Source organism: Lissotriton helveticus, chromosome 9, assembly GCF_964261635.1.
Source record: "Lissotriton helveticus chromosome 9, aLisHel1.1, whole genome shotgun sequence".
Classification (NCBI taxonomy): domain Eukaryota; kingdom Metazoa; phylum Chordata; class Amphibia; order Caudata; family Salamandridae; genus Lissotriton; species Lissotriton helveticus.
This window is the reverse complement of record NC_136070.1, coordinates 484,954,642-484,977,931: the sequence shown is the minus strand read 5'-3', so window position 1 is coordinate 484,977,931 and position 23,290 is coordinate 484,954,642. Positions and strand designations below refer to the sequence as shown.

General features: G+C 43.8%; 1 protein-coding gene across 1 annotated transcript in view; it reads left to right on the top strand.

The window, feature by feature from the left end:
• SYNE2 (spectrin repeat containing nuclear envelope protein 2) overlaps positions 1–23,290 on the top strand; it is a 1,843,566-nt gene that overhangs the window by 1,648,109 nt on the left and 172,167 nt on the right. Inside the window, exons 130-131 of the mRNA XM_078660317.1 lie at positions 10,781–10,936; positions 22,817–22,975. Of these exons, the coding sequence (XP_078516443.1) occupies positions 10,781–10,936; positions 22,817–22,975 (315 nt within the window). The remainder of the gene's footprint in view (positions 1–10,780; positions 10,937–22,816; positions 22,976–23,290) is intronic.

The following is a 23,290-nucleotide window of genomic DNA, read 5'->3' as shown; positions in this document are numbered from 1 at the left end:
TGAGGTAATGAATAGCAAGCTGGCAGGCAGCGCCTTTTAGAACTGTTTGCTTTCTGGGCAGAGTCCTGCAGTGGTGTTGAACTTCAGCATAGTCTGACAGGCTGCTGTATTGTTTGTATTTTCCCATACCACCTGCGTCAACTTTTTTCCACACACGAATTTCCAACAGTTTTGTTCTCTCTGAATAATGCGCCTTGTTACTTCCTTCAGACAGCAAGCAGAGTTTTAAAGGAATGATTCAAGGAGCCCGTCAGTTGTTGACACAACAATAGGTGAGGTAACTGTTTGCTTGCAGTTACGGACCTTCGTTTGGGGTTTTTATTGGTATTGTTTTTCCTAATGGGATTGGTGTTTGCGAGAAAATTGACTGCCCACAGCTGCGCTTGTAAGACGCGCCTGGCAAAGCGTGTCACGAGGGCTGCGTGGGGCTGATACAGATGCTCCCGCCCTATCAACGTTGGGGACTGTATATTGACCGTCGTGCTGAAAGGCGGAGCAGCAGAAGTAGATTTCCGTTCTTGACTTAAATTCTATTCTTCCGAGCTCTGGGAGAAACCCCGAATGGAATCTAGGTATCCTGCTAGTTGCAGCGTTTGCGCGATGGCAAAAGAGGAAGTGTGCTAAGTTTTATTGTTTTTATTTTTTATAAAGTAAAGAACATTGGTAGGAAAGTTTGTAGAACTCCCCAAGTCTAGCAACTCGGAACACATACTTTGATTATGTCGTTTTTAGAACAGTCTGCCAAAGAATTCATTTCACAACTTGTAAATGCAGTTTGAGAGTTGAGACTGCAGTTTGAGAGTGCAGTTTGAGAGTTGAGAGTGCAGATTGAGAGTGCAGAGTGCAGTTTGAGAGTGCAGTTTGAGAGTGCAGTTTGAGAGTGCAGTTTGAGAGTGCAGTTTGAGAGTGCAGTTTGAGAGTGCAGTTTGAGTGCAGTTTGGGAGTGCAGAGTGCAGATTGAGAGTGCAGTTTGAGAGTGCAGTTTGAGAGTGCAGTTTGCAGATTGAGAGTTGAGAGTGCACGTTGAGAGTGCACATTGAGAGTTGAGAGTGCAGTTTGAGAGTTGAGAGTGCAGTTTGAGAGTTGAGAGTGCAGTTTGAGAGTTGAGAGTGCAGTTTGAGAGTTGAGAGTGCAGTTTCAGAGTTGAGAGTGCAGTTACAGAGTGCAGCATGAGAGTTGTGAGTGCAGTTTGAGAGTTGAGAGTGCAGTTTGAGAGTGCAGTTTGAGAGTGCAGTTTGAGAGTGCAGTTTGAGAGTGGTGTTTGAGAGTGCAGAGTGCAGTTTGAGAGTGCAGAGTGCAGTTTGAGAGTTGAGAGTGCAGTTTGAGAGTGCAGTTTGAGAGTGCAGTTTGAGAGTGCAGTTTGAGAGTGCAGTTTGAGAGTGGTGTTTGAGAGTGCAGAGTGCAGTTTGAGAGTGCAGAGTGGAGATTGAGAGTTGAGAGTGCAGTTTGAGAGTGCAGTTTGAGAGTGCAGTTTGAGAGTGCAGTTTGAGAGTGCAGATTGAGAGTGCAGTTTGAGAGTGCAGTTTGAGAGTGCAGTTTGAGAGTGCAGTGTGGGAGTGCAGCGTGGGAGTGCAGTGTGAGAGTGCAGTGTGAGAGTGCAGTTTGAGAGTTGAGAGTGCAGTTTGAGAGTTGAGAGTGCAGATTGAGAGTGCAGTTTGAGAGTGCAGTTTGAGAGTGCAGTTTGAGAGTGCAGTTTGAGAGTGCAGTATGAGAGTGCAGTATGAGAGTGCAGATTGAGAGTGCAGTTTGAGAGTGCAGTGATTGAGAGTGCAGTTTGAGAGTGCAGTTTGAGAGTGCAGTTTGCAGATTGAGAGTTGAGAGTGCACGTTGAGAGTGCACATTGAGAGTTGAGAGTGCAGTTTGAGAGTTGAGAGTGCAGTTTGAGAGTTGAGAGTGCAGTTTGAGAGTTGAGAGTGCAGTTTCAGAGTTGAGAGTGCAGTTTCAGAGTTGAGAGTGCAGTTACAGAGTGCAGCATGAGAGTTGTGAGTGCAGTTTGAGAGTTGAGAGTGCAGTTTGAGAGTGCAGTTTGAGAGTGCAGTTTGAGAGTGCAGTTTGAGAGTGGTGTTTGAGAGTGCAGAGTGCAGTTTGAGAGTGCAGAGTGGAGATTGAGAGTTGAGAGTGCAGTTTGAGAGTGCAGATTGAGAGTGCAGTTTGAGAGTGCAGTTTGAGAGTGCAGTTTGAGAGTGCAGTGTGGGAGTGCAGTGTGGGAGTGCAGTGTGAGAGTGCAGTGTGAGAGTGCAGTTTGAGAGTTGAGAGTGCAGATTGAGAGTGCAGTTTGAGAGTGCAGTTTGAGAGTGCAGTTTGAGAGTGCAGTTTGAGAGTGCAGTTTGAGAGTGCAGTATGAGAGTGCAGTATGAGAGTGCAGATTGAGAGTGCAGTTTGAGAGTGCAGTTTGAGAGTGCAGAATCAGAGTGCAGAATCAGAGTGCAGAGTGCAGATTGCAGTTTGAGAGTGCAGTTTGAGAGTGCAGTTTGAGAGTGCAGAGTGCAGATTGAGAGTGCAGATTGAGAGTGCATTTTTAGAGTGCAGTTTGAGAGTGCAGAGTGGCAGTGAGTGCAGACTGAGTGCAGAGTGACAGCGAGTGCAGACTGAGTGCAGAGTGACAGTGAGTGCAGACTGAGTGCAGAGTGACAGTGAGTGCAGAGTGAGTGCAGAGTGAGTGCAGAGTGAGTGCAGAGTGAGTGCAGAGTGAGTGCAGAGTGAGTGCAGAGTGGCAGTGAGTGCAGAGTGGCAGTGAGTGCAGAGTGGCAGTGAGTGCAGAGTGGCAGTGAGTGCAGAGTGACAGTGAGTGCAGAGTGACTGTAGAGTGAGTGCAGAGTGAGTGCAGACTGACAGTGAGTGCAGAGTGAGTGCAGAGTGAGTGCAGAGTGACAGTGAGTGCAGAGTGACAGTGAGTGCAGAGTGACAGTGAGTGCAGAGTGACTGTAGCGTGAGTGCAGAGTGACAGTGAGTGCAGAGTGACTGTAGCGTGAGTGCAGAGTGACAGTGAGTGCAGAGTGACAGTGAGTGCAGAGTGAGTGCAGAGTGACAGTGAGTGCAGAGTGAGTGCAGAGTGACAGTGAGTGCAGAGTGACAGTGAGTGCAGAGTGACAGTGAGTGCAGAGTGACAGTGAGTGCAGAGTGGCAGTGAGTGCAGAGTGACAGTGAGTGCAGAGTGACTGTAGAGTGCAGAGTGACAGTGAGTGCAGAGTGGCAGTGAGTGCAGAGTGACAGTGAGTGCAGAGTGACAGTGAGTGCAGAGTGACTGCAGAGACAGTGTGTCAGGGTGCACATTGTGTGAGTGTGCAGAATGAGTGTGCAGGGTAAACAGTGTGTGACTATGCAGGGTGATATTGGGAGTGTGCGGGTGAGCAGTGTGTGAATGTGTAGGGGCAGTGTGTGAGTGTGCAGAAAACACCACACACACATACACCACACACACATAACGCACACACAAACCACACACCTCAGTCTCTCAACACCACACACTTGTCACCACTCAACACAACACACTCACCACCACACTCACTCCCCAGGCTCACCCCCACAGACTCACCACCACACACTCACCAGCACACAGAAAACAACACACACAACAACACACCCCCAGCCGTCAATGAATGCTTTCACCATGCACAAACACCAACAACCATCATCCATCTGTGCACGCTTTTACCAAGCACACACCCACCAGCCGTCAGTGCACCCTTCCACCAGGCACACACACCTCCAGCCGGCAGTGCACTTTTCCACCAAGCAATCGCAGTATGGTACACTTTACTTTTAAACATATTCATATAAAGCACAGCATGCCACCATTGGTAAAATTACAATTCAACCAAGATACTTCCACTACACACCACATGCACACACTCCATAACACATGGCAAAAAGACATTGGCATTTACAATGCCATTAGCTCAAACTCAAATAAATCCGAGCCCGATTGCATTTCTAATGCTTGTTAGAGAAGGCTTAGAGACAGCTGTAGGTGTTTCATCAGCCGCATGTAATAAAAAGCGCACGCACACATACATACACACATACACGCACACACACACACACACACACACACACACAGTCAGCACGTTTCACGTGTCATTCACTTCTTGCTTCTGCCCAAGACAGTATGAGCTATTGGCTGCACTGAACTTCATGTGATGGCATTTTTTAAGATCACATCCACCTACTAGTGAGCTTCAGTGCCAGGGTGGGCCAAGTGGGTGCACCAAGCGCTGCAGTGCTATTTTAATCTTTTTTTCTTTGGAAAGATATGCAGCAATTTTTTTATACTTTTGATCATTTAACTTCTATTTCATTTACTTGAAGAAAATGCAAATTTGAACACTTGCCAAGGCTAAACTTTCAGTCCTTGCAAATGCTTGTTCTAAAATGTCCAGAAAAACTGTACCTGCAAGATGAAGGATAACCTCTCTGGATTGTAAAATCGTGAATTAAGAGAGAAGATAAATTGGTGATGACAACCCCCCATAATTTTATCAGGAGCATTATGTTGTGTAAGTCTGACTAATGAGTGCTTTGGCGCTCTGAGACTAAAGAGATTTTACTAATCTAATATCATAAATCCAGGACCCTGATTATTCCAGCTGTCTTTTTGTCACTCCCTTTTGTCACTCAAATGCATTCACTGCCTTCCGCCAAAAAAGAGGGTTGAGGATTTAAAGCAGGAGGAACCAGCAAAGAGTTGCAACGTGGAATGGACCCATCGCAGGAGTGGCACCTGGCTTTTTTTATCAATAGAATTGTTTTGCACATGAGAAGTAGCTTCCATTTTAGTTAAAAGTGTGGGAGTAAACATTCCATCTGCCAAAACGCTCTAGGCTAAAAAGCCAAAACTAGCAAAACGAGTCATTCATGAAATAGGGCCTCGCGGCATTCACGAAGAGTACAGGCCGCGTTGGCAGGGTTTATTTGTTTGTTTTTTGTATAATAGCGACATTATCCCAAGGAATGTTAGACCGTTTTATCCATGACAATTGAGGAGTGAATGAACATTTATACATTAAGCAACCACAGTGTTAAATAGCTTCCTGAGATTTAAGAAAGTAAAAACCTTTTTGACAATCAGTGGTTGGCATTACCGTTAGTGTATAGGCATGTTACCAGAATATTGTTGTCAGAATGTCATCTCACATAAACATCATTTCTTAAATATTTGTATTCGCAAAACACCCATTAGAGTTTATAATACAATATTTACACCCATATCCTAAATAGTGTTTATAAAAATATTACACCTGAAAACCTAATAATAGAAGGTTTACCCCTATGTGATTATATTTTTATAGATAATATTTAGGACATAGTATTTATTGCTGCCGATATTTCTAAAGACAATATGCTGCCTTGCAAACAAATTTGCAATATGTTCATTATGTTTTACAGTGTGGATCTAAATATATAGTTTGAGAAAGAGGAGGGAGCTAGTGGGACATAGGTTTATTGCCCATATTGCTGGACCAGGAATGGTTTTATTATTTATAGTATGTGCAGTAGAAAACGAGCAATACCCGTGAAAATGTGTACTGCATAGCTTGGGAAACAATTCCGAAAGGCAAGTTTGCAGGGAGGATTTAAGAAACCATTGAAGAGATAAGACCACCTGTCCCATATTTGAAGTAAGACCACTACCTCTTCTAGTACAAGGCACGCTACTCAGTCTTTAGCTCATTTGTTCTTCCGTTACAATGGTAAATTGTGTAAACAAATTTCCTCGAGTCAATTAGGTAAACTTAAGAATGTTACCAGATTTTTTTTGTCAATTTAAACAAGCATTGGCAAAGCCAATAGATTCAGCCTACGTGACAGCTATTGGCTTTGCCAATGTCTTTTAGCCATGATGTACAGTAGCGTGGAGTAGAGTGGAGTGGCATGGCGTAGAGAGACTTGGAATGGCATAGAGTGACGCAGAGTAGAGTGAAGAGACGTAAAGTAGAGATATGTAGATTTGAATAGAGTAGCGTGGAGTGGTGTTGAGTGGTATAGAGTAGAGTGAAGTGGCCTGGTATAGAGTGGCATAGAGTAGAGAGATGTAGAGTCCAGATGCTTGGAATGGATTGTCATAGAGTTGAGTGGGGTAGACTAGATTGGTGTAGGGTGGAGTGGAGTAGAGTGACATTGAGTAGAGTGAGGTACAGTAAAGTGTAATAGGCTAAAGTGGCATAAGTAGAGTAGAGTGGCGTAGATTAGAGTGGCATTCTGTGGAGTGGAGAAGGGTGGCATAGAGGGCCACTGAGTGGAGTGGCGTAGAGTGACAGAGTGAAGTGGAAAGGCTTAAAGTAGTGTGGACAAGCTTAGAGTGCAAGGGCGTAAAGTACAGTGGTGTAGAGTAAAGAGCAGTGGTTTAGAGTAGAGTGGTGTATATGCACTGGGGTACAGTGGTCCGGAGTCTAGTGGCATAAACTGCAGTGGCATGGAGTGCAGTGACATAGAGAAGAGTGGTGCTGAGTAGAGTGGCATACAGTGCAGTGATGTAGGGTGGAGTGGTGTGGAGTGCAGTAGCGTAGAGTAGAGTTATATACAGTGGAGTGGCTTAGAGTGCACTGGTGCAGAGTAGAATGTAGCAGCGTGGAAAGCAGTGACATAGAGTAGAGTGATGCAGAGGAGAGTACAGTGGGGTAGATTGAAGTGGCGTAAAGTAGAGTAGTGCAGAGAAGAGTGCAGTAGGCTGCAATTGCGCAGAGCAGAGTGCCATAAAGTGCAATGGCGTAGAGTCATGCAGAGTAGAGTGCAGTGGCGTAGAGTAGAGTGGTGCAGGAGAGTAGCATAGAATGCAGTGGCGCAGAGTCGACTGGTGTTAAGTGCAGTGGCATAGAGTGCAGTTGCAGAGAGTATAGTGATGCAGAGTAGAGCGCAGTGGTATACAGTAGAGTGCAGTGGTGTAGAGTACAGGGTAGGGGGTGGGAGGAAAAAGAAGTAACATGGAAGGGGGACAGTTGGGAGGGAAAATAAACTACATGGATGGGGATATGAAGACAGCCTGAAAACACAAGTACTCATATGGAATGCTTGAACACAAAGCAAAAAGTAGCTCCAAAAACAGGGCAAGTGAATGACACAAGTATTTGGTCCATGCTCCAAGGGAGGGCCAAACACAAAAAGAGGACATGACGGCCAGATGCTGTGACAATTTGGAGCAAGAGAAATGAGAGAGATGCTGAAGCTAACAAATATTAAGTACTGGGTGGGCTATAAGCCCACTGTATGTTAACCACATGTCCTGCTGCTCAACGGAAAATGAGTAAAGCCATTTTGCACGCTATTTTTCTGGTTTCATAAAAATCAAAATGTGTGTGGTCCGGTTCTTATTCTGTAAATACTAAAATATTAGTGCTGAATCATTCTATGCTGTTCCATTCACATTAAATGTGGCCCTGCACACTACACCACAAATGGGATGAGTGGGCCTTTAGGACTCATAACTGCCTGCATAGAAACTTGCACACTGTTGATCCTTCGATCACTGCCTTGAAACCTCAGAAATGAGAATGTTTCTGCAATGGGCAGAAAGATGCTCTAATGTGCTATGAATAGAGTTAAACAAGCACCGTCAAAGCCAGTATGTCTATTTTATTTATTTATTAATTTATTTTAAGAGTTTTATATAACGCTGGCTAGACCTTGAGGTATCAGAGTGCTTTACATGAGGTTCCACAAAATTACAAAATTACATCAGTTCCAATTTACATCAGTTGCTAGACAAACAATTACAAGAGCATAGAAGATGAGATAAGTGAAGTGTAGAGGGAAAGGGGGTAAGGGTAAAGGGGTAGGAAGGAGATACGGCAGAAAGAAGTCTGCCCAAAGTCCGGCTGGGTAGGTGACGGTCGAAGGGGAAGTCCCAAAACCCATCTCCTCTATAGCTATCAGGTAGCTCCACCGTGCATTGGCTAAATAGCTAGGTCTCAATGGGAAAACTTTTAAAGAACATGGAGGGCAAAATAAATGGAGCGTAGAGGGCAGGGGGCAGGGAAGGTGAGAAAGGGAGGATAGGGGAAGAGACAACAAGGAGAGACGAAATGAAGTCTGTCTAAAGGCCGACTGGGTAGGTGACGACCAAGGAGGGGTCCACAGCCCATCTCCCCTATAGCTAAACCAGGTAGCTCCATCAGGCATCAGACAAAATAGTTCAGTCTCAATACATTGAGAGAGGAGAGAAGGAGAGACAAAAATAGAGGGAGGATGCGGGAAGAGTCGACAGAAGAGACGAAAGGAAGTCTGGCTAAAGACCGACTGGGTAGGTGACGTCCAAGGAGGGAATCCACGATCTGTCTCCCCTATAGTTAAACCAGGTAGCTCCATCCGGCATCAGACAGAATAGCTAGATCTCAAATGACGAGGGAAAATTCACAGATAAACAGGGTGGGGACTAAAGGCCAGGACAGGTAAGGGCAGAGGTCAGTAGCAGGAAAGTGGAGAGGAGTAGAGCTGGGAGGGGTAGGGGGTAGGTAGTACGGTAAAAGTTCCCATGGATCTATGTCAATGTTTTTTATCCATGCTGTAGAACATACCAACTGCAGAGCAGCATGGTTAAAGAACAATAAAAAGTACATGACGCAGCCTCTCTTTTTTATTTTAATTTGCTGCTGTGAGCTGGCTCATCAAATAAAAAGAGAAACATTTGAGAAATCTTTTTTTTGAAGCGCAGGTGGAGGGGAGCAACATGGAGGGCATGTGTGAGGGGGGCAGCACAAAGTGTATAAGTAGAGTAGCAATAGCACTGTGGGGTGTGGGAGTAGAAGCTACTAAAGAGGAGGGTGCTGGTGGGTGAAAGAAACATAAAGGATGGGAGGGGTGGAAGCAAAACAGGCCATGGTGTAGAGAAGAAGCAACAGGCTACAGAGAATGAGGGTGCAGGGTTAAGTAAATAGCTGCTTCATAGGTATAATATAAAGAGAGCTTGAGAACCCAGACAAAGACATGGAGAACTCCCTTCTCAACTACTTCCTAGTCTTCCTTCAAGTGTGTGGTTGAAAGGCTGATGGTGCCTATGTGGGGAAAAAACTGGCAGCAATAAATGAATTTAGAAAGCAGGGTAGATATGTGCAACGCAAAAACATGGATGTGGGGTGGGGAGCATTTATGTATATGCAGCTGTGTATTTCGGTCCCAGCACTTTTTTCAGGCCAGCTCCTGGTTACTGTGTCACTGTTCTGACCTGGTACAAAACTTCAGTTTGTAAAATCTGGTTCGCTCTATTCCTATTACTCAGGCAAGCAGTAAATAATGGTTTTGTCTATGCTATAGTGGATTTTGTCAATCACAGATGGTGCTGCTGGGGTGTGCTGTCGGTTAAAATCTAGAAAGATTCCAATGGATTGTTACCTTTGTAATCTGAAGGAGTCAGTTCTGCTTGTTACCATATTTTCCACAAACCACCCAGGCCCCATCACCCCGTTGTCAATATATTGGAGGGGCAGATGCGTCTGGGATGGTTTCTTAGGACAACTGCCTTTTCTGTATTTCCCCTGCTCCAAGCCAAGCCCTCTTTTATATTGCGAAAAAAGAAGCAGAGAACTCTGAGTAGTTCTCAGTTTAGGTGGAAAGCCGCTCCTGTATAGAGCACCCTCAACACCAGTGACACTCTAAATCTTCTCACTTCAAATGTCTGCCTTTCTGTCAAAGTCTTTAAGCATTGAATTAGCCATTTTACTGAGATAGAAAGGGGAAAAGTATTTTGTCATTTCTACAGCGAAGTGTTTAAGTACAGCCCTATCCACTCTGAGCTGTACAGCATTGCGATCAGTGCTTTATATGGAAATACTGAGGTGCAGATGGTCTCCCATTAAATGTATTGCAGTATTGCTGAGACCCTTTCAAATTCAAGAGGTGTAGATGCTCAGTTCCGGACAGCAGCTGCCCGTTTAAAGCACTGTTTGGCATGCCTTTAACCAGGGCACAAGTCCTAAAAAACAGAAATGGGGGGACACTGACGTCACGACAGGAAGTGACGTCACGAAAGGTGGCTTGCACCATCAGACTCATTGCCTCCCCTCGCGCACCCCTTAGATGCGATTGCATCAGAGAGGCCAGCTTGTGAGCAGCGTTCTGAATGAGCTCCGATCTTGCCACAGAGAGGCCAAAGTGTGAATGTGTGCCTCCATTTGCTCCAAGTGATAATTTACATCATTGTTATAGTTGAACTGCTTAATGTGATTACTCAACCTGTATTGAAGGTGTCTGGGGGGGGGCGGGGCGGAAGTTAATGTTGAACCTAACTTGGTACGGGAAGGTGTCATACAAGCGTGCGATAATGTACCATATGATATACGGCTGTTTTATTACACTGATGTACCGTACATTTTGTGTCTCTTTAATAAAGATCGTTTAAAAATAAATAAATAAATAAGTGGGGGGACGCCGTCCACCCCCGTGGTACCCCGACTCGAGCCCTGCCTTAAACGCTTTGATGCGGAGAGGGGGCTCTGTGGTTTTGGTGGTTTGACCGGTCCAAGGGTCAGCACTCCAGTACAAATGAACCGAAAACTCTGCACCCCGTTGCTGACCTTTCTGCTTTAAACCTGCCGTACAAGTTAATTGAGACAGATTAAAAACAACACAGAAAGGGCCTAAAATAAGCGCGTTAAATACTGTTAAGTTGTTTCCCTCGTGTTATCCTTTAAGTTGCGTGTGTGTGTGTGTGCATACTCTGCCCGCCCCCCGGCCGGCCCTCTCCTTCCCTCTCCCCTTCACCCTCCCCCATTGTAAAGGGATTAAGCCACCGGTCTGGAAAGAGCTCGGAGCTGAACGTGTTGCATGTCCTTCCTCCTCTTTGATGCAGGACCTGGGGCAGTCGCTGGCGGGCTGGACGCAGAGCCTGGGGGACGTGGGCGACATGAAGACGGACCTGAGCCAGTGCTTGGTGGCCGAGGACGTGCTGGTGCTGAAGGAGCAGGTCGAGCACTTACACGTGCAGTGGGAAGAGCTCTGCTTGAGGGTGAGTCGCCGCTCGGCCGGCTGCACGGGTGGCTCTGTCGAGGGGTGGGCGGGGGAGGGGTGGCATGTGTCCAGGCCCCGGCTAACTTTCTTGTTGTGATTGTAAAATGGTTTTCTGATGGATGGCACGGCGCGAAAATACCACAGGCCACTTTTGATAAAATTGTTTCTGACAGTCTCTTGTTTGGTGAAACACTTCTCACTCTCTTTATTGTATTGTTCTGTCTATCTACGGGAGACGTTTGTGGTCAGGTGAGGCAGCTCGCGGCGATGTATAGAGCTCTTAAAGGGAATCTGACATGCAGTGCGCGTTTTAGGTTTCTGTAATGTAAACGTCCTCGTCAGAGTGTGAACCGGTCAGTGAGACTCCCTCAAGTTCAAGTGGTGTGGGGATTAGACAGTGACGTCACCGACGTGACGAGAGCCGAATAGGATAAAATGTAGAAGAGCCGATGAGATTATCGCCACTCACAACTTCACCAGAGCCCGGAGTTTCAAGCCGGCCTAGAGCGTCCCCAACTTCCAGTACAACAGGGTCCGCATTTTGTGGTGACAGTGGGGCTGTGACTCGCCGCCAGTGTCTGCGCCCTGAGGAGGAACAGCCTGCCCGCACCACGGGAGGTGCAGAGGTGTGCGTCACGCCCCCGTTGAGCTGTCTCCAACTCCTGGCAAAGGCCTGCGGCGAGGCCGTCCCCGGGCTCGCAGGAGGTCCGGAGCTGGGAAAGCTGCCTTTGTTTCCGGAAGCCCTCCGCTTTTGAATTCCTCGGGCTGGCTAGCTGGAGGTCACTTGCGCAATTGCAACACAAACAATCGCAGCTGCTCTGGGCAAACGCTCCCTCCCCAGGCTGCCTACTCTGCAATCGTGCACAAACCGGCTTCGAAGGCATTAAATAAACACAAGTGGCATCAAGGTCATACAACAACATGACCTTTGCCCCTTTACAATTGCAACCTTCGGGAGATTTATGATTTTAAAAAACAAAACAATCTATTGTGATACAAGTTTTTAGAATTCGGCGTTCCTTGAGCGAGTATTGTGGCGTTACTCGTGCATACCTATAAAATCAGAATTCACGCCTCCGTTTTAAGCCACTATTAATAACAATCATGAAATGCTGTACATGGCCCTCCATCACGTACATGTTTTGTAGGGCGCATTAATTCCACTGTATTTGCCTACGAAATCAAAGAAATTGTGCACAGGAGAGGAATTTTAATGATGTCCTGAACCCACTCAAGTTCTCAATATCACATCTTCTTTATTAATGCGTTTTCAGACCTACTATGAATATTGCTTAAGTAGTAAGAACCGGCTCTATATTTTCTTTCACCTTTTGACTGAATATGTAAAACGGTGGTGTGTGCGCACTTTGGCCATAACCTCCAGATTATGTCTTAATACAGAAACGGCATAGCTCAAACTTTAATCAGTGATAGCCCTGTTGAATAACTACATCAACTTCCAAAAAAAAGTGTGTATTCTCCGTTTACTTCACTCTTAAATGCCTGATCTCACCCACATTTTTGAGGCAGGAACTTGGCATAGACATTGAAGCACCTTCAGATGTATCAAGTACATGGAGCTTTGTCTGAGGCCTTTCTGTGGCATTGAATAGCAGTCTGAAGTCACTTGTGACCCTATAACTCATTCTCCAACTCCAGCAATAGGTATGTTGTATCTAGCACAAGTATTTCATATCTTGTCTCCCACAACCTACATCTCCCATTCCCCTCTTCAGTGCTCTTTGTTATTGAAGACTGTCAGGCCTCTTTGTAGCTCACAAATGCCAATTTTCTGACATCGGGTTAAAGCAAACCTCCCAATGTATCCCCTCTAGGAAGCACAGTCCGCATTGTGATACTTTGTGTTTCATCGTATTTGAGGAATTTTACAATTGTATCCTTCTCAAATGTTCACTATCTTCTGTTATTGGATGGCCTTTCTTTTCTGCCTATTCTGAAAAACATTTTAGCGCCAACGTGGGCATTTTGTGCACCAGTCAATTCAGCTGAAAGGCAAAAGAAGCCAACAATACAAGCTCTGAGCAGATTAAAAGTTTGCACTTTGGTACCATGTAGGGGAAGTTCTTTGAAAGCAATCTCAACGCCAGGCTTGTTTCTGAGCTAAAGTGCATCTCGTTCATTTCTAATTCCTAGAACTTTCTGGACATTTTAGTCCCATCATGCTCATTGTGTTGCAGTACATCAAGGTAAAGTGATTGCTATTCGTGAAGTCGCACCATCGAAGAGCTACCACAGTGTGATAAATTATGCCTCAGAAGAGTTGAATCCAAAGTAATTCCCTGAATGCGACCGTTTTATAGAGGGATTAGGAACAGGTCCAAGAAAAGAATGCCTCCAGGCTGATGATTAGTTATAGGAGTGATCCCCTACTGTCAGAACCTCAGTTTAATCAGAACTGATTTTCAACCAGTTTGGAAGACAAGCCCGAAAATTAGTGTGGTCCTGTTACAGATTATCATCAAGCCTGAGCACGGTCTGGCTACCATTAGCATTCAGTGTGAACTAAGCCCAATAATTGATCATTTAGGGCATTGGAGAGGCATACATGTTAAACAGTGTGGGGCTCAATGAGGAAGCCTGTGGTACTCCACATGATAAGGTTTTGATGGTCTGGCTGAAAGCAGTCGTGGCTTCTCCCTGGCAGCAGCAGTGGGGCGGGTGAGGGAGAAGAGATTGGTGGAACACTATTAAGAAATAAAAAATCACTTAACTGCTGGCTGGCTGTCCGGCAGCCACCGCCTCTCCTGCATCTTCTTGCTTTGAGAAACAGGAAGCAGGAAGCACCAGGGCTCCCATGCTCCCTCAGCCAATCACAACACTGTAATGCACATGACACGGCGCTCAGCCAGGGGCTGTAGGGGTGGGCATGTTCTCCATGCAGGCTGTAATGCAGCCTGCATGGAGAAGGGGGAAAGTGTGCATGACTGGTGTGGGCAGCACGAGAGGGATGACCAGTCATTCGCAATTAGGAGGGCTGCACCACTCCTCCCCTCATGCAAGCTTCTGCAACCAGTGACAAAAATAAAATGATAACATTAGTTATTATCATTTTATTTTTTCCTTTCTTTGCCTGCTTCGAGGCAGTGGGACAACGCTCATCAGTCTTATCAGAGGAGCCACCACTGGTGGAAAGGGGCAAATAGATTGCCCGAGTGTGGACTGTGAGAAAGGATGAAATCCAAGCCAAGGCTCGGTTGTGGAGGACAAATTCAACTACGTGAGAAAGTAAAATGTGTTTAGTAGGGTGTCAAAAGCCACAGATAGGTCCAGGATCCATGCTGTTACTAGATTTCATGAGAACTGGACTAGGATCTGTGACTATCTCAGTCAAAAATGCAATTTGAAATATTTTTGTTGCTATGGACACCATGAGAAGCACTCATTTTACATGTTTGGCAAAGGCAACATATATCACATGACAACACTATGCTAACCATAATGTTTGGAAACCAAAATAAAAGTAACTCCAGACTCTGAGTTACAAATCCAAGATGGCTGCTTTTCAGGAAATTGCAAGCAATCTTCTCCAGTGAACCTCTGTGTTCCCCATTTAAGTTTCAAGATCCAGATAGAATTTAAATATTGATTAACTCCATTGAAGGAGGAAACTTACTCTCCAAATACACTGTACCCTGCTTAATAATGACCAAGATAGACTAGCAGCCCTTGAAGTTGTACAGAAACAGGTATGCGACCTCTTGACAAAGACGACTGGAGGGAGACTAAAATTGTGGCACAAACATTGGCGATTTCAGCCAAACTTATGCTAATACAATTCAATTACCTGCATAAAGATATATTATGCTCCCGAAAGGTCCTGGCGACTGGCAAGATGGCCCTCCATCGTTCCCAAGCTGTCAGGCCGCCCAATGGGACTTTTATCACTCAACCTGGACCTGCTCAGCAATACCAAAATACTGGTCCTCTATTGCTGAAACTTTGGCTGGAATAAAGCAATTATCAGTTACTACTTTCTCGAAGGTAATTCCTGTGAGGATAATAGAGGAGGAGGGGCTTCCCCGGCATTTAAAAGACATCTGAATGGATTAGGATGTCTAGTTGCTTAAAGGGATATAGCAGACACTGGATGTCACCATGCCACCTGCTGGGCATGAATGGCAATGGGAGAATAGACAGATGTGCCATATTAGATAGACCAGTTTATGAGAACAGAGGCTGCCCACATACACATACAAAGTTATGGGCACCTTGGGTTACTTATTTTGGCCTTGATATTTAATCGTGTAAGGTGTTTGGATGTTGAATATTTGGTCCCAGTGATAGACATCAAAAATATTTGTAAAAACAAGTTTCAAGATCCATGGAGCCAGCTGTCAAAATATTTTTTAACAAACTCATGTTAAAGTAGATACATTTCTTGGGTAATTTCTCAAAAACCGCTGTGTAGTATTTTGCTATTCCAAAAAATATCTAACTTGAGGGAAACATTTGACTCCAAAACACATATTGTGACATTCTTTTTGTTATCCATTATCACAAATCGTCTTGGAGTTATTCTCGGCTCCGCTATACACAGAGCTGTATATCATCGGAGTATTTATGTAGACAAAATGTAGTTACTTAACTTTGCCATTTTCAGTTCTACAACTTCAATTTGCAAAAGTTTGTTACCAATTACATTAGACTTCTTTTTTTGCGTAGTGTAAATTCTGTTGTTTCAAAGTGGTGTTCACAAATGAAAAGACTGTAAATTGTTTGCAATTTTTGCTGTAAACCAGAAAGTTCAGAGGTCTTTCCTGAAAAATGTGCCTCATGAGACCAAACCAATAACTTTTCGTACTTATATTTTATGTTTTTACGGGTCTAGGAGAGAATAGCACAGTGAGCCAAGGACAGCTGTTGCGAACATGACAAAGGCAGAAAGGCGCCTGTAGTAGTGAAAGATACACAAAGAAGTAAAACATGAATGCTGAGCTCACTGAAGCGGATTAGCAGTTAGAGGCTGTCATTGTTAGCAGGTGCCCATGCCGGGCAGAAGGCTGAACACAAAGGCGCAGGGCTTTACGCCAGGGTTTGGAGAGTCCAGAAATGTGTCTGCTGACATGTCTTTCGAAAAACTAAAGCAATAAGTTAATTTGTCTTTTTGAGCATTAAAGCATTTTCACAGTGGCCATTTATTTCCAAATCTCTCTCTCTCTCGTCCATCCAAATTATTGAGTACTTTGGGTGTATCGGAAGGCTCTTAATGGGAAATAATGCAACAGATGCCGCCCAGGCCTGCCATCTGTGCGTGGCTGCATCAAGCCGTGAAAGTATGTAGAGGTCAGATTAGAGGATTGAAGGATGGCATGAATGCAAGTTCCTGCATTATGGTTCCGTTTTGGAGATTACTAAAATATGTTCATGATATGAGGATCTATTCTAGGGGTGTGCAAAATTCATGTAATTTACCTTCGTGGAATTGCGTGAAATTTGTGGAAGATTACGTGTAATTACGCAAATGCGAATTCGCTGTTTAGCACTATTTTTTTAGCAGAAGATGCTTTGACCGAGGGCGCATTTTGCCTGAAAACAAATAAAGGGCAAAAAACCACAAGTGACACGAGTAACAGCTGTTTGCGTTCTGGCCACTCATGTTATTCACGCATTCTCTCTGTCAAATTTTGAAATATTTGCGTTTGCAAGAGTAATTCGAAATTCTTGAAATTAGGTGAATTAGGCATAATAAAGTTAAATTTCGCCCACGATTGGTTTGTTCTGGTTTTAAATGCTCACAAGCTTTTTCAGATGAGAAATCGAAAACATAAAGCACGTTAGTACATCACCTGCGTGAATTCAAGCAGTACACGAAGGTGGTGAGGATAAATATTGAATAAGAAAGAAACAACCACACACACAGGACTATCTGGAGTCTGTTGATCTCATGCGTCATCCAGGTAGAACTGATTTATGTGACTTAGCCTGATAAAGGATAGAAAGCTTCAAGATTGCCTTAGTCTAGAAACAGGTCTGAAACCTCCAAGAATGCAAAATCTAGATATCATGATGTTTCTCAATCTGTAGAAAGATAAGCACGTAACTTCCATGCCTACCTTGAAGTCCCAACACTGGCTCCAGAGGAACCAAAGAATGACATTTACAATATTGCATATCTTTCAAAATACTTTCTGAGATAAGGGTCGCAACTTTTAATAGAAGCCAGACCTAGGGTGGATTCCTGCTTGGAATTTGCAACTAAAACAAATCGCTTTGACATGCCATAACCAAGTTGTGCAGAAGAATCATGGTAGAATGGCCAGTAGGGCAAAGCATCATGTGCTTTTTAATAAATTTGAACTGTTTCTGAGAACACAACAAAATGAATGAGAAATACCTTAAAACTGGTCGTTTGCCACAGTAGTTTGGTTGCTGCAGCAACATAGACACCGGTATGAGCTAGATCCATTTTTCAATATTGTACACACTTTATATTTCATGAGAGCATCCCAACAAAGCACATGTCTAAACATTGTCAAAAATAAGCAGTCTCCGAGGACTAGTTTCTATATCAGCTTGTAATATCTAGCGGCATAATCTTGACACATCCATGGGCTAAAAACTGGCAACATCTCAGATAAATCTTCTGAAGACTCCATGAGAAAAAAGTTTTTGGCTATAGTGTTTAAATAGTTAGCCAACGTTGTACCTAAAAAGCAGAATACTTTGAGTACCAGGCTTACAATAAATGTAACCATGGAATTGGCTGGACTAGCAGAGGGTCAGAATGGAAATATGGACTGGAATAGATCCAACTTCAAAAGCGGCAACTCTGTAGGAACCGTAATACCGTAAGAGCCAAGTGAACTACCAGAAGACAAGCTGAGCAAGAGCGGGCGGTTGAGGCTGCAACCTTCCTCCGAAACACACATCATCATCTTTTGAGTGGTCACACAACAGAGCTAACTCTGAAGAGCTCTGATCTGGGCACGGTACAGACAGAGACTTGCAGTGCCCTCTACTGACAGGTAGAAAAGCAGGCAATCTGTGAAAACTTTTCTGTGATTGTAGACACACGCAGGTGAGACCCAGACTGATGTGGACTTAGGTGAAATTACAAAAAGGAGCTTGAGCTTGGTGACATGGTGGAGAAGGATCAACAAAGCTGGTTGACTCCTATAAACCTTTGGTATGGTAAATGTTGGGAGTGCACAGGTGGGCAGGAGAGAAATGTAAGTTCTGAGCAGCCCCCTCTCAGAACTCTCTTGACTATAGGAGCCATAGAGACCAGACTATATTTCTATTTACAAAACTTTTGGGTGTATGGGATACAAGGGCGCTCATATAGTCGGTATCACTTAGTATGATTCTAGAAAAACAGATCAGTTTGGTGCATCCAGGAAAAAAGTAGGGAAGAGAACACCCTTCATCCCTAAATCCAATCAGAGATTGAAAACATTTACACAATACTCCTTGGAGCACACAAAGAGCAGTCCATGTCTTAGTTCGTTAATTTAGGAAGACATTCGCAGAGAAAGTCAGTGGGGCTCTTGTTGTTCTTTTCTTTATTTTTCACCACACTCCAATCCCTAGTGCCAACGCGTTTCGCTGTGGTAGGGTTTACCTACGGCTTCATCAGGGCTGGAAATAATACAGATTGTACACTTTAGTTACACACAATGGCACTGTGAGTCAGTGCCAATAGAGCCCACAATATTGCAACCAAGTGCAAAGTACTAATCAAATAATCCGTTCAAGTGCCAATATGCAATTGTCCTACTTGCGGACTTTCAAACAACATACATTGCCGAGCATGGATAAATAGTTTACGTTACAAAAACAAAAACAAAAGCAGAACATGCGGTTCTTTGACATCTAGTACAATTTGTGACAACGTGATCATTCAAATACTGGACCCTTGGTTAACCAATGTGTTTTTATGTTTAAACAGCCCATGTGAAATGGTAAGTAAATGTGCATCCATGGTTGATGCCTGTACCTCTAATTTTTCTCTGGTATTGATTCCTGATGGGGTAGAGGAGAATCTCTTAGTGCTTACAAGTCACGCGAGGCAAGGCTTCACAGTTATTGATATCAAATTACTACTTATGTGCATAAGAAAAACACGTGTTTCAGAACTAGAACCTACCTCGTAGAAGTTTGCTTAAACGCTGTTTATGTCCACACAATCTTCACAATGAACAGTTCAAAATTTGGTTTCTAGTGATATAGTATTCATATGCAATCCAATATCCAAATGTCGAGTTTTGTCTAAGAATAAAATGCACAGTGTTGTAGTCACAGTCACTTCCCATAAGCAATCTAAAATCCAAGTAGCGAGTTCATTCTAAAATTAAATACACAGTGTTTATAATCACAGTCGCATCCCATAAGTGTTTATAGTATTATCAACTGCCCAAAGCAAGTTGAATGATCACGTTGTCACAAATTGTACTAGATGTCACAGAACTGCATTTTCTGCTTTTGTTTTTGTAACGTAAACTATTTATCCATGCCCGGCAATGTATGTTGTTTGAAGGTCCGCAAGTAGGACTATTGTATATTGGCACTTACACTGATTATTTGATTAGTTCCTTTGCACTTGGTTGCAATATTGTGAGCTCTATTGGCACTGACTCACAGTGTCATTGTGTGTAACTAAAGTGTACAATCTGTATAATTTCCAGCCCTGATGAAGCCGTAGGTAAACCCTACTTCAGCGAAACACGTTGGCGCTAGGGATTGGAGTGTGGTGAAAAATAAAGAAAAGAACAACAAGAGCCCCACTGACTTTCTCTGCGGATTTCTTCCTATGTTAATGAACTAAGACATGGACTGTTCTTTGTGTGCTCCAAGGAGTATTTTGTAAATATATTTCTATTTGTTAAAGTTCATTGGACGGATGGCTGTTGTCCCTTTGACCTGGGGAGCGGGAGTTGAGGAAGGTATATATGTAACAGCCCAGTTTCACTTCTTGCATACACAGTGAAACAGTAATCCACTATTCTGACCAGGGAATACTTTAAACTAAATCAGCACACAACTGCGCAGGAGAGTATGGAATGGGAAGATTTTAAAGTGATGGTTCCTGGCTACTGCCTGAGCCAAATGGTGGGAGTCAGGAGATCCCTGGAAAGTGAATTGAGTGTAAGACCAAATTTGCAACTTGAGAAGACTATGTTGGCTTCTCCCCAGGCTAGCCCTAAATTACTGGAGGCACAGGACAAGCATGTGGTAGCATTAGAAAGACTGCAAAACTCACCTGGAATATCTGACTACTACTCATCAGAAGTGGACCAGAGCAGGGAAACTCCTTGCTTGGCTGATCCAGCTGGAGAATCAGGAAAGCCCCATCACACAGATCAAGAACAAAGCGGATTCAAAAGTGTGCACCCAACACGAAATTAATGATGCATTCTCCCATTATTACCCAAATCTGTATAGATAGTAGGTCCCAAACCCCAAAGAGATCCATGAGTAGTTTTTACACAAAGCAACGTTGCCACAGATATCAGCTGTCGATAGGGAATCATTGGGCAGACCAATAACAGAGGCTGAAATAAGAGAGGCAATCAGGGACATGGCTAGTGGGAAAACCTCTGGCACATATGACATTCTTGAAGAACTTTATCTGACTTATGCAGTTCTATTAGGACCACGCAAAGTTACCTTGTACACGGAATCATGGACAAATGGCTCTCTGCTGGCTAATGCAAGATATGCTATAATTGTTTCCATACCAAAGTGCCACAGGGATTTGTTAGAGACCACTAATAGACCACTTTCTATGTTAAATTAAAACTATAAAATACTCAGCACAGTGTTGGCCAACGACCTGCAGCCCCATTTGCATAGTTTAGGTCATGAAGATTGGAATGGCTTTAAGCGTAACACATCCTTTATTATCAAACGGATGTACCAGATTCTTGAGGAAACTTAAACCTTGCAGTTTTTAAGAGTCAATACACTCTCAAATGATGTCTAAAAAGCATTTGAAACCATCAATCGGAGTTGTTTAAGGCAGTTATGAGGTACATGATCATGAGGGAAAGATGGAAAAGAAAGGTCACACTGCTTTACACTAACACATTGGCAAGAATTTCCAACCAGTCAGTGTATATCAGCTGCATACACAGTGCATAGGGGAACACATTAGCGATGTCCTCTTTCACCAGTGCTATTTGCACTGGTGATTTAACCTTCACCCGGTGTGATAACAACTTAGGGCCAGGGAATGTGAATCCCCTGCTGGACAGGGATCATGCAAAAGGAACAATTGATGGACAGAGTGCAGAACAATGTCATACATTCACACCAGTACAGAGATCTGGGCCTAAATCCATCGTTTTTCTGCTCACCATGCCATATGCAAATCAGTCTTTACCCTGTGCCCAATGGGAACAGTCCTGCCCGAACTGCCAGGCCAGGTCCTTCTTGGACTGGAAACAAGCATCCTAGGACCGGTTTCAGGATTTCATCCCTCATCAGATAGGGATCATGGCATCTAGCTTAATGCAGATGCCATGCTTCTGTATCTCGGAGACGTGAACTCATGGATTTCTTGGTGCGTCAGACTTTTGGAGGAGCTGTGGATGGTGTCTGGATGATGTAACAACTGGGAGAAAACCTGCCCATTCCCGATATTCCCTGAATTACAACAGGCCCCAATTGCAGTGACGATGTTGGACATTAGATGGAAGGCACATATGCTCAAATACTTGTGGGTTAAACTCCACTATTATGACACAGACAACGAGATAGAGGAATCTGGGAGGTACATTGTGGGCTCTATCAGGAGGTGTTGCTTTTTGGCGTACACTCAAACTACCTAGATCACGTTATCGAAAATGGCAGTGCTCCCGCGCGTACAATACTATTTTGCAATCCTTCTGACATGGATGCCTCAAAGTTGGTTTGGAGACTTAAATGTACTCCTTAGGGATTGATATGGGATAGATTACGAAATAGTGTCTCTGCATCTACTACAATGCCTGATACGAGCTGGGGGATAAGGGCCCTGGATTTCACAATGTAGTACTTAGCTGCTCAGGTGCAAGGGCTAGCTATGTGGCTTGCGAAATTGAATGTCACAGAAATAGGGAGAGAAGGTTCAGATAGAGACGTTGATCTCACTCCTGTTGGGCATACGCATACAGACACACCACCAACCAACCTAGGCTAATTGAAAATTGCAATGTACTGCTGGAAATGCAGTCAAGAAAACCTGTAGCAGCCCTTTTTTGCCCCAACATTACCCTAGTTGTACTGAGCAAACAGCGAAAAACTCACCAAGCCTATACAAATAATTCTACAGGCCGATGAGTTGTGTGCTGCCATGCTATCTATCAGTTGACTCACTGGAGGCCGGAGTCATCTCACAGAAAGGATGAAGACTAGCTTGGGGTCACATGAAATCACTGGCTACTGTTCAGGGTTTAGATCTACATATCTGTTTTTAAAGAGTATTACTAGAGATTTAATGCAGCGGGAGTGGAAGATCTGACACTCTGGTGGCCAGGTGTGTAACCTCTCGGCATCACTGGAGGCTGATGGGTACTGAAAAAAGAATCCCAAGAAATAGGCACAAATTTATCTCGTGATTTTTTAAGAGGAGAAAAACAACTATATTTAAAAAGAATTGTAAAAAATGTGTGTATTGGTTGCTCCTGCTTTTTGCTTTTATAAGTGCATCCGAATTTGTAAGCGCCATCGTTAGCTATATATATTTTTGATAAGATAACTAAAATGCAAAACATCTAGAAGTGAAAATTTGCATCCTTAGTTATGAAATATGTGTTAAATTGGAACGGTTTGGAATCTTCACCCACTGTTCTATTTATACATCCTCTAAATACATTTGTGATCAGTCATTGCATGTGTCGAGATTTCCTGGCTCCTGTTAATTGTGGTCTTATTGCAGGTGTCTCTGCGGAAACAGGAGTTAGAGGATAGACTCAATGCCTGGACTGTGTTCAATGAAAAAAATAAAGAGCTATGTGAGTGGCTGACTCAGATGGAAAGCAAAGTGTCACAGACAGCAGATGTCAACATAGAAGAAATGATTGAAAAGTTGCAAAAGGTAAATATGAGTGCTTTGAATCAGCTACATTTTCTTCTTTCTGACCCTCCGGGAGGAAGAAGGGTGGAGGACTTGGGTGTATGTTAATGTGATAACTTTTCACTTTATCTTCTTTTGTGAGCACTTTTTGCATTTTCGGAAGCGTTTTATCCTCCCAATTTTAAAAGACAAAGGCTTTTTACAAGTAAAACCAGCACATATGTATTTACAGCTGCTATCCAATGACTGGGAGATGTTTAGTATAGCAAGTTTTCTTACTGCGGCGGTTAGAATAAGGAGGGAAAAAACTAGAGTGATTTTTATGATCTAGCTTAT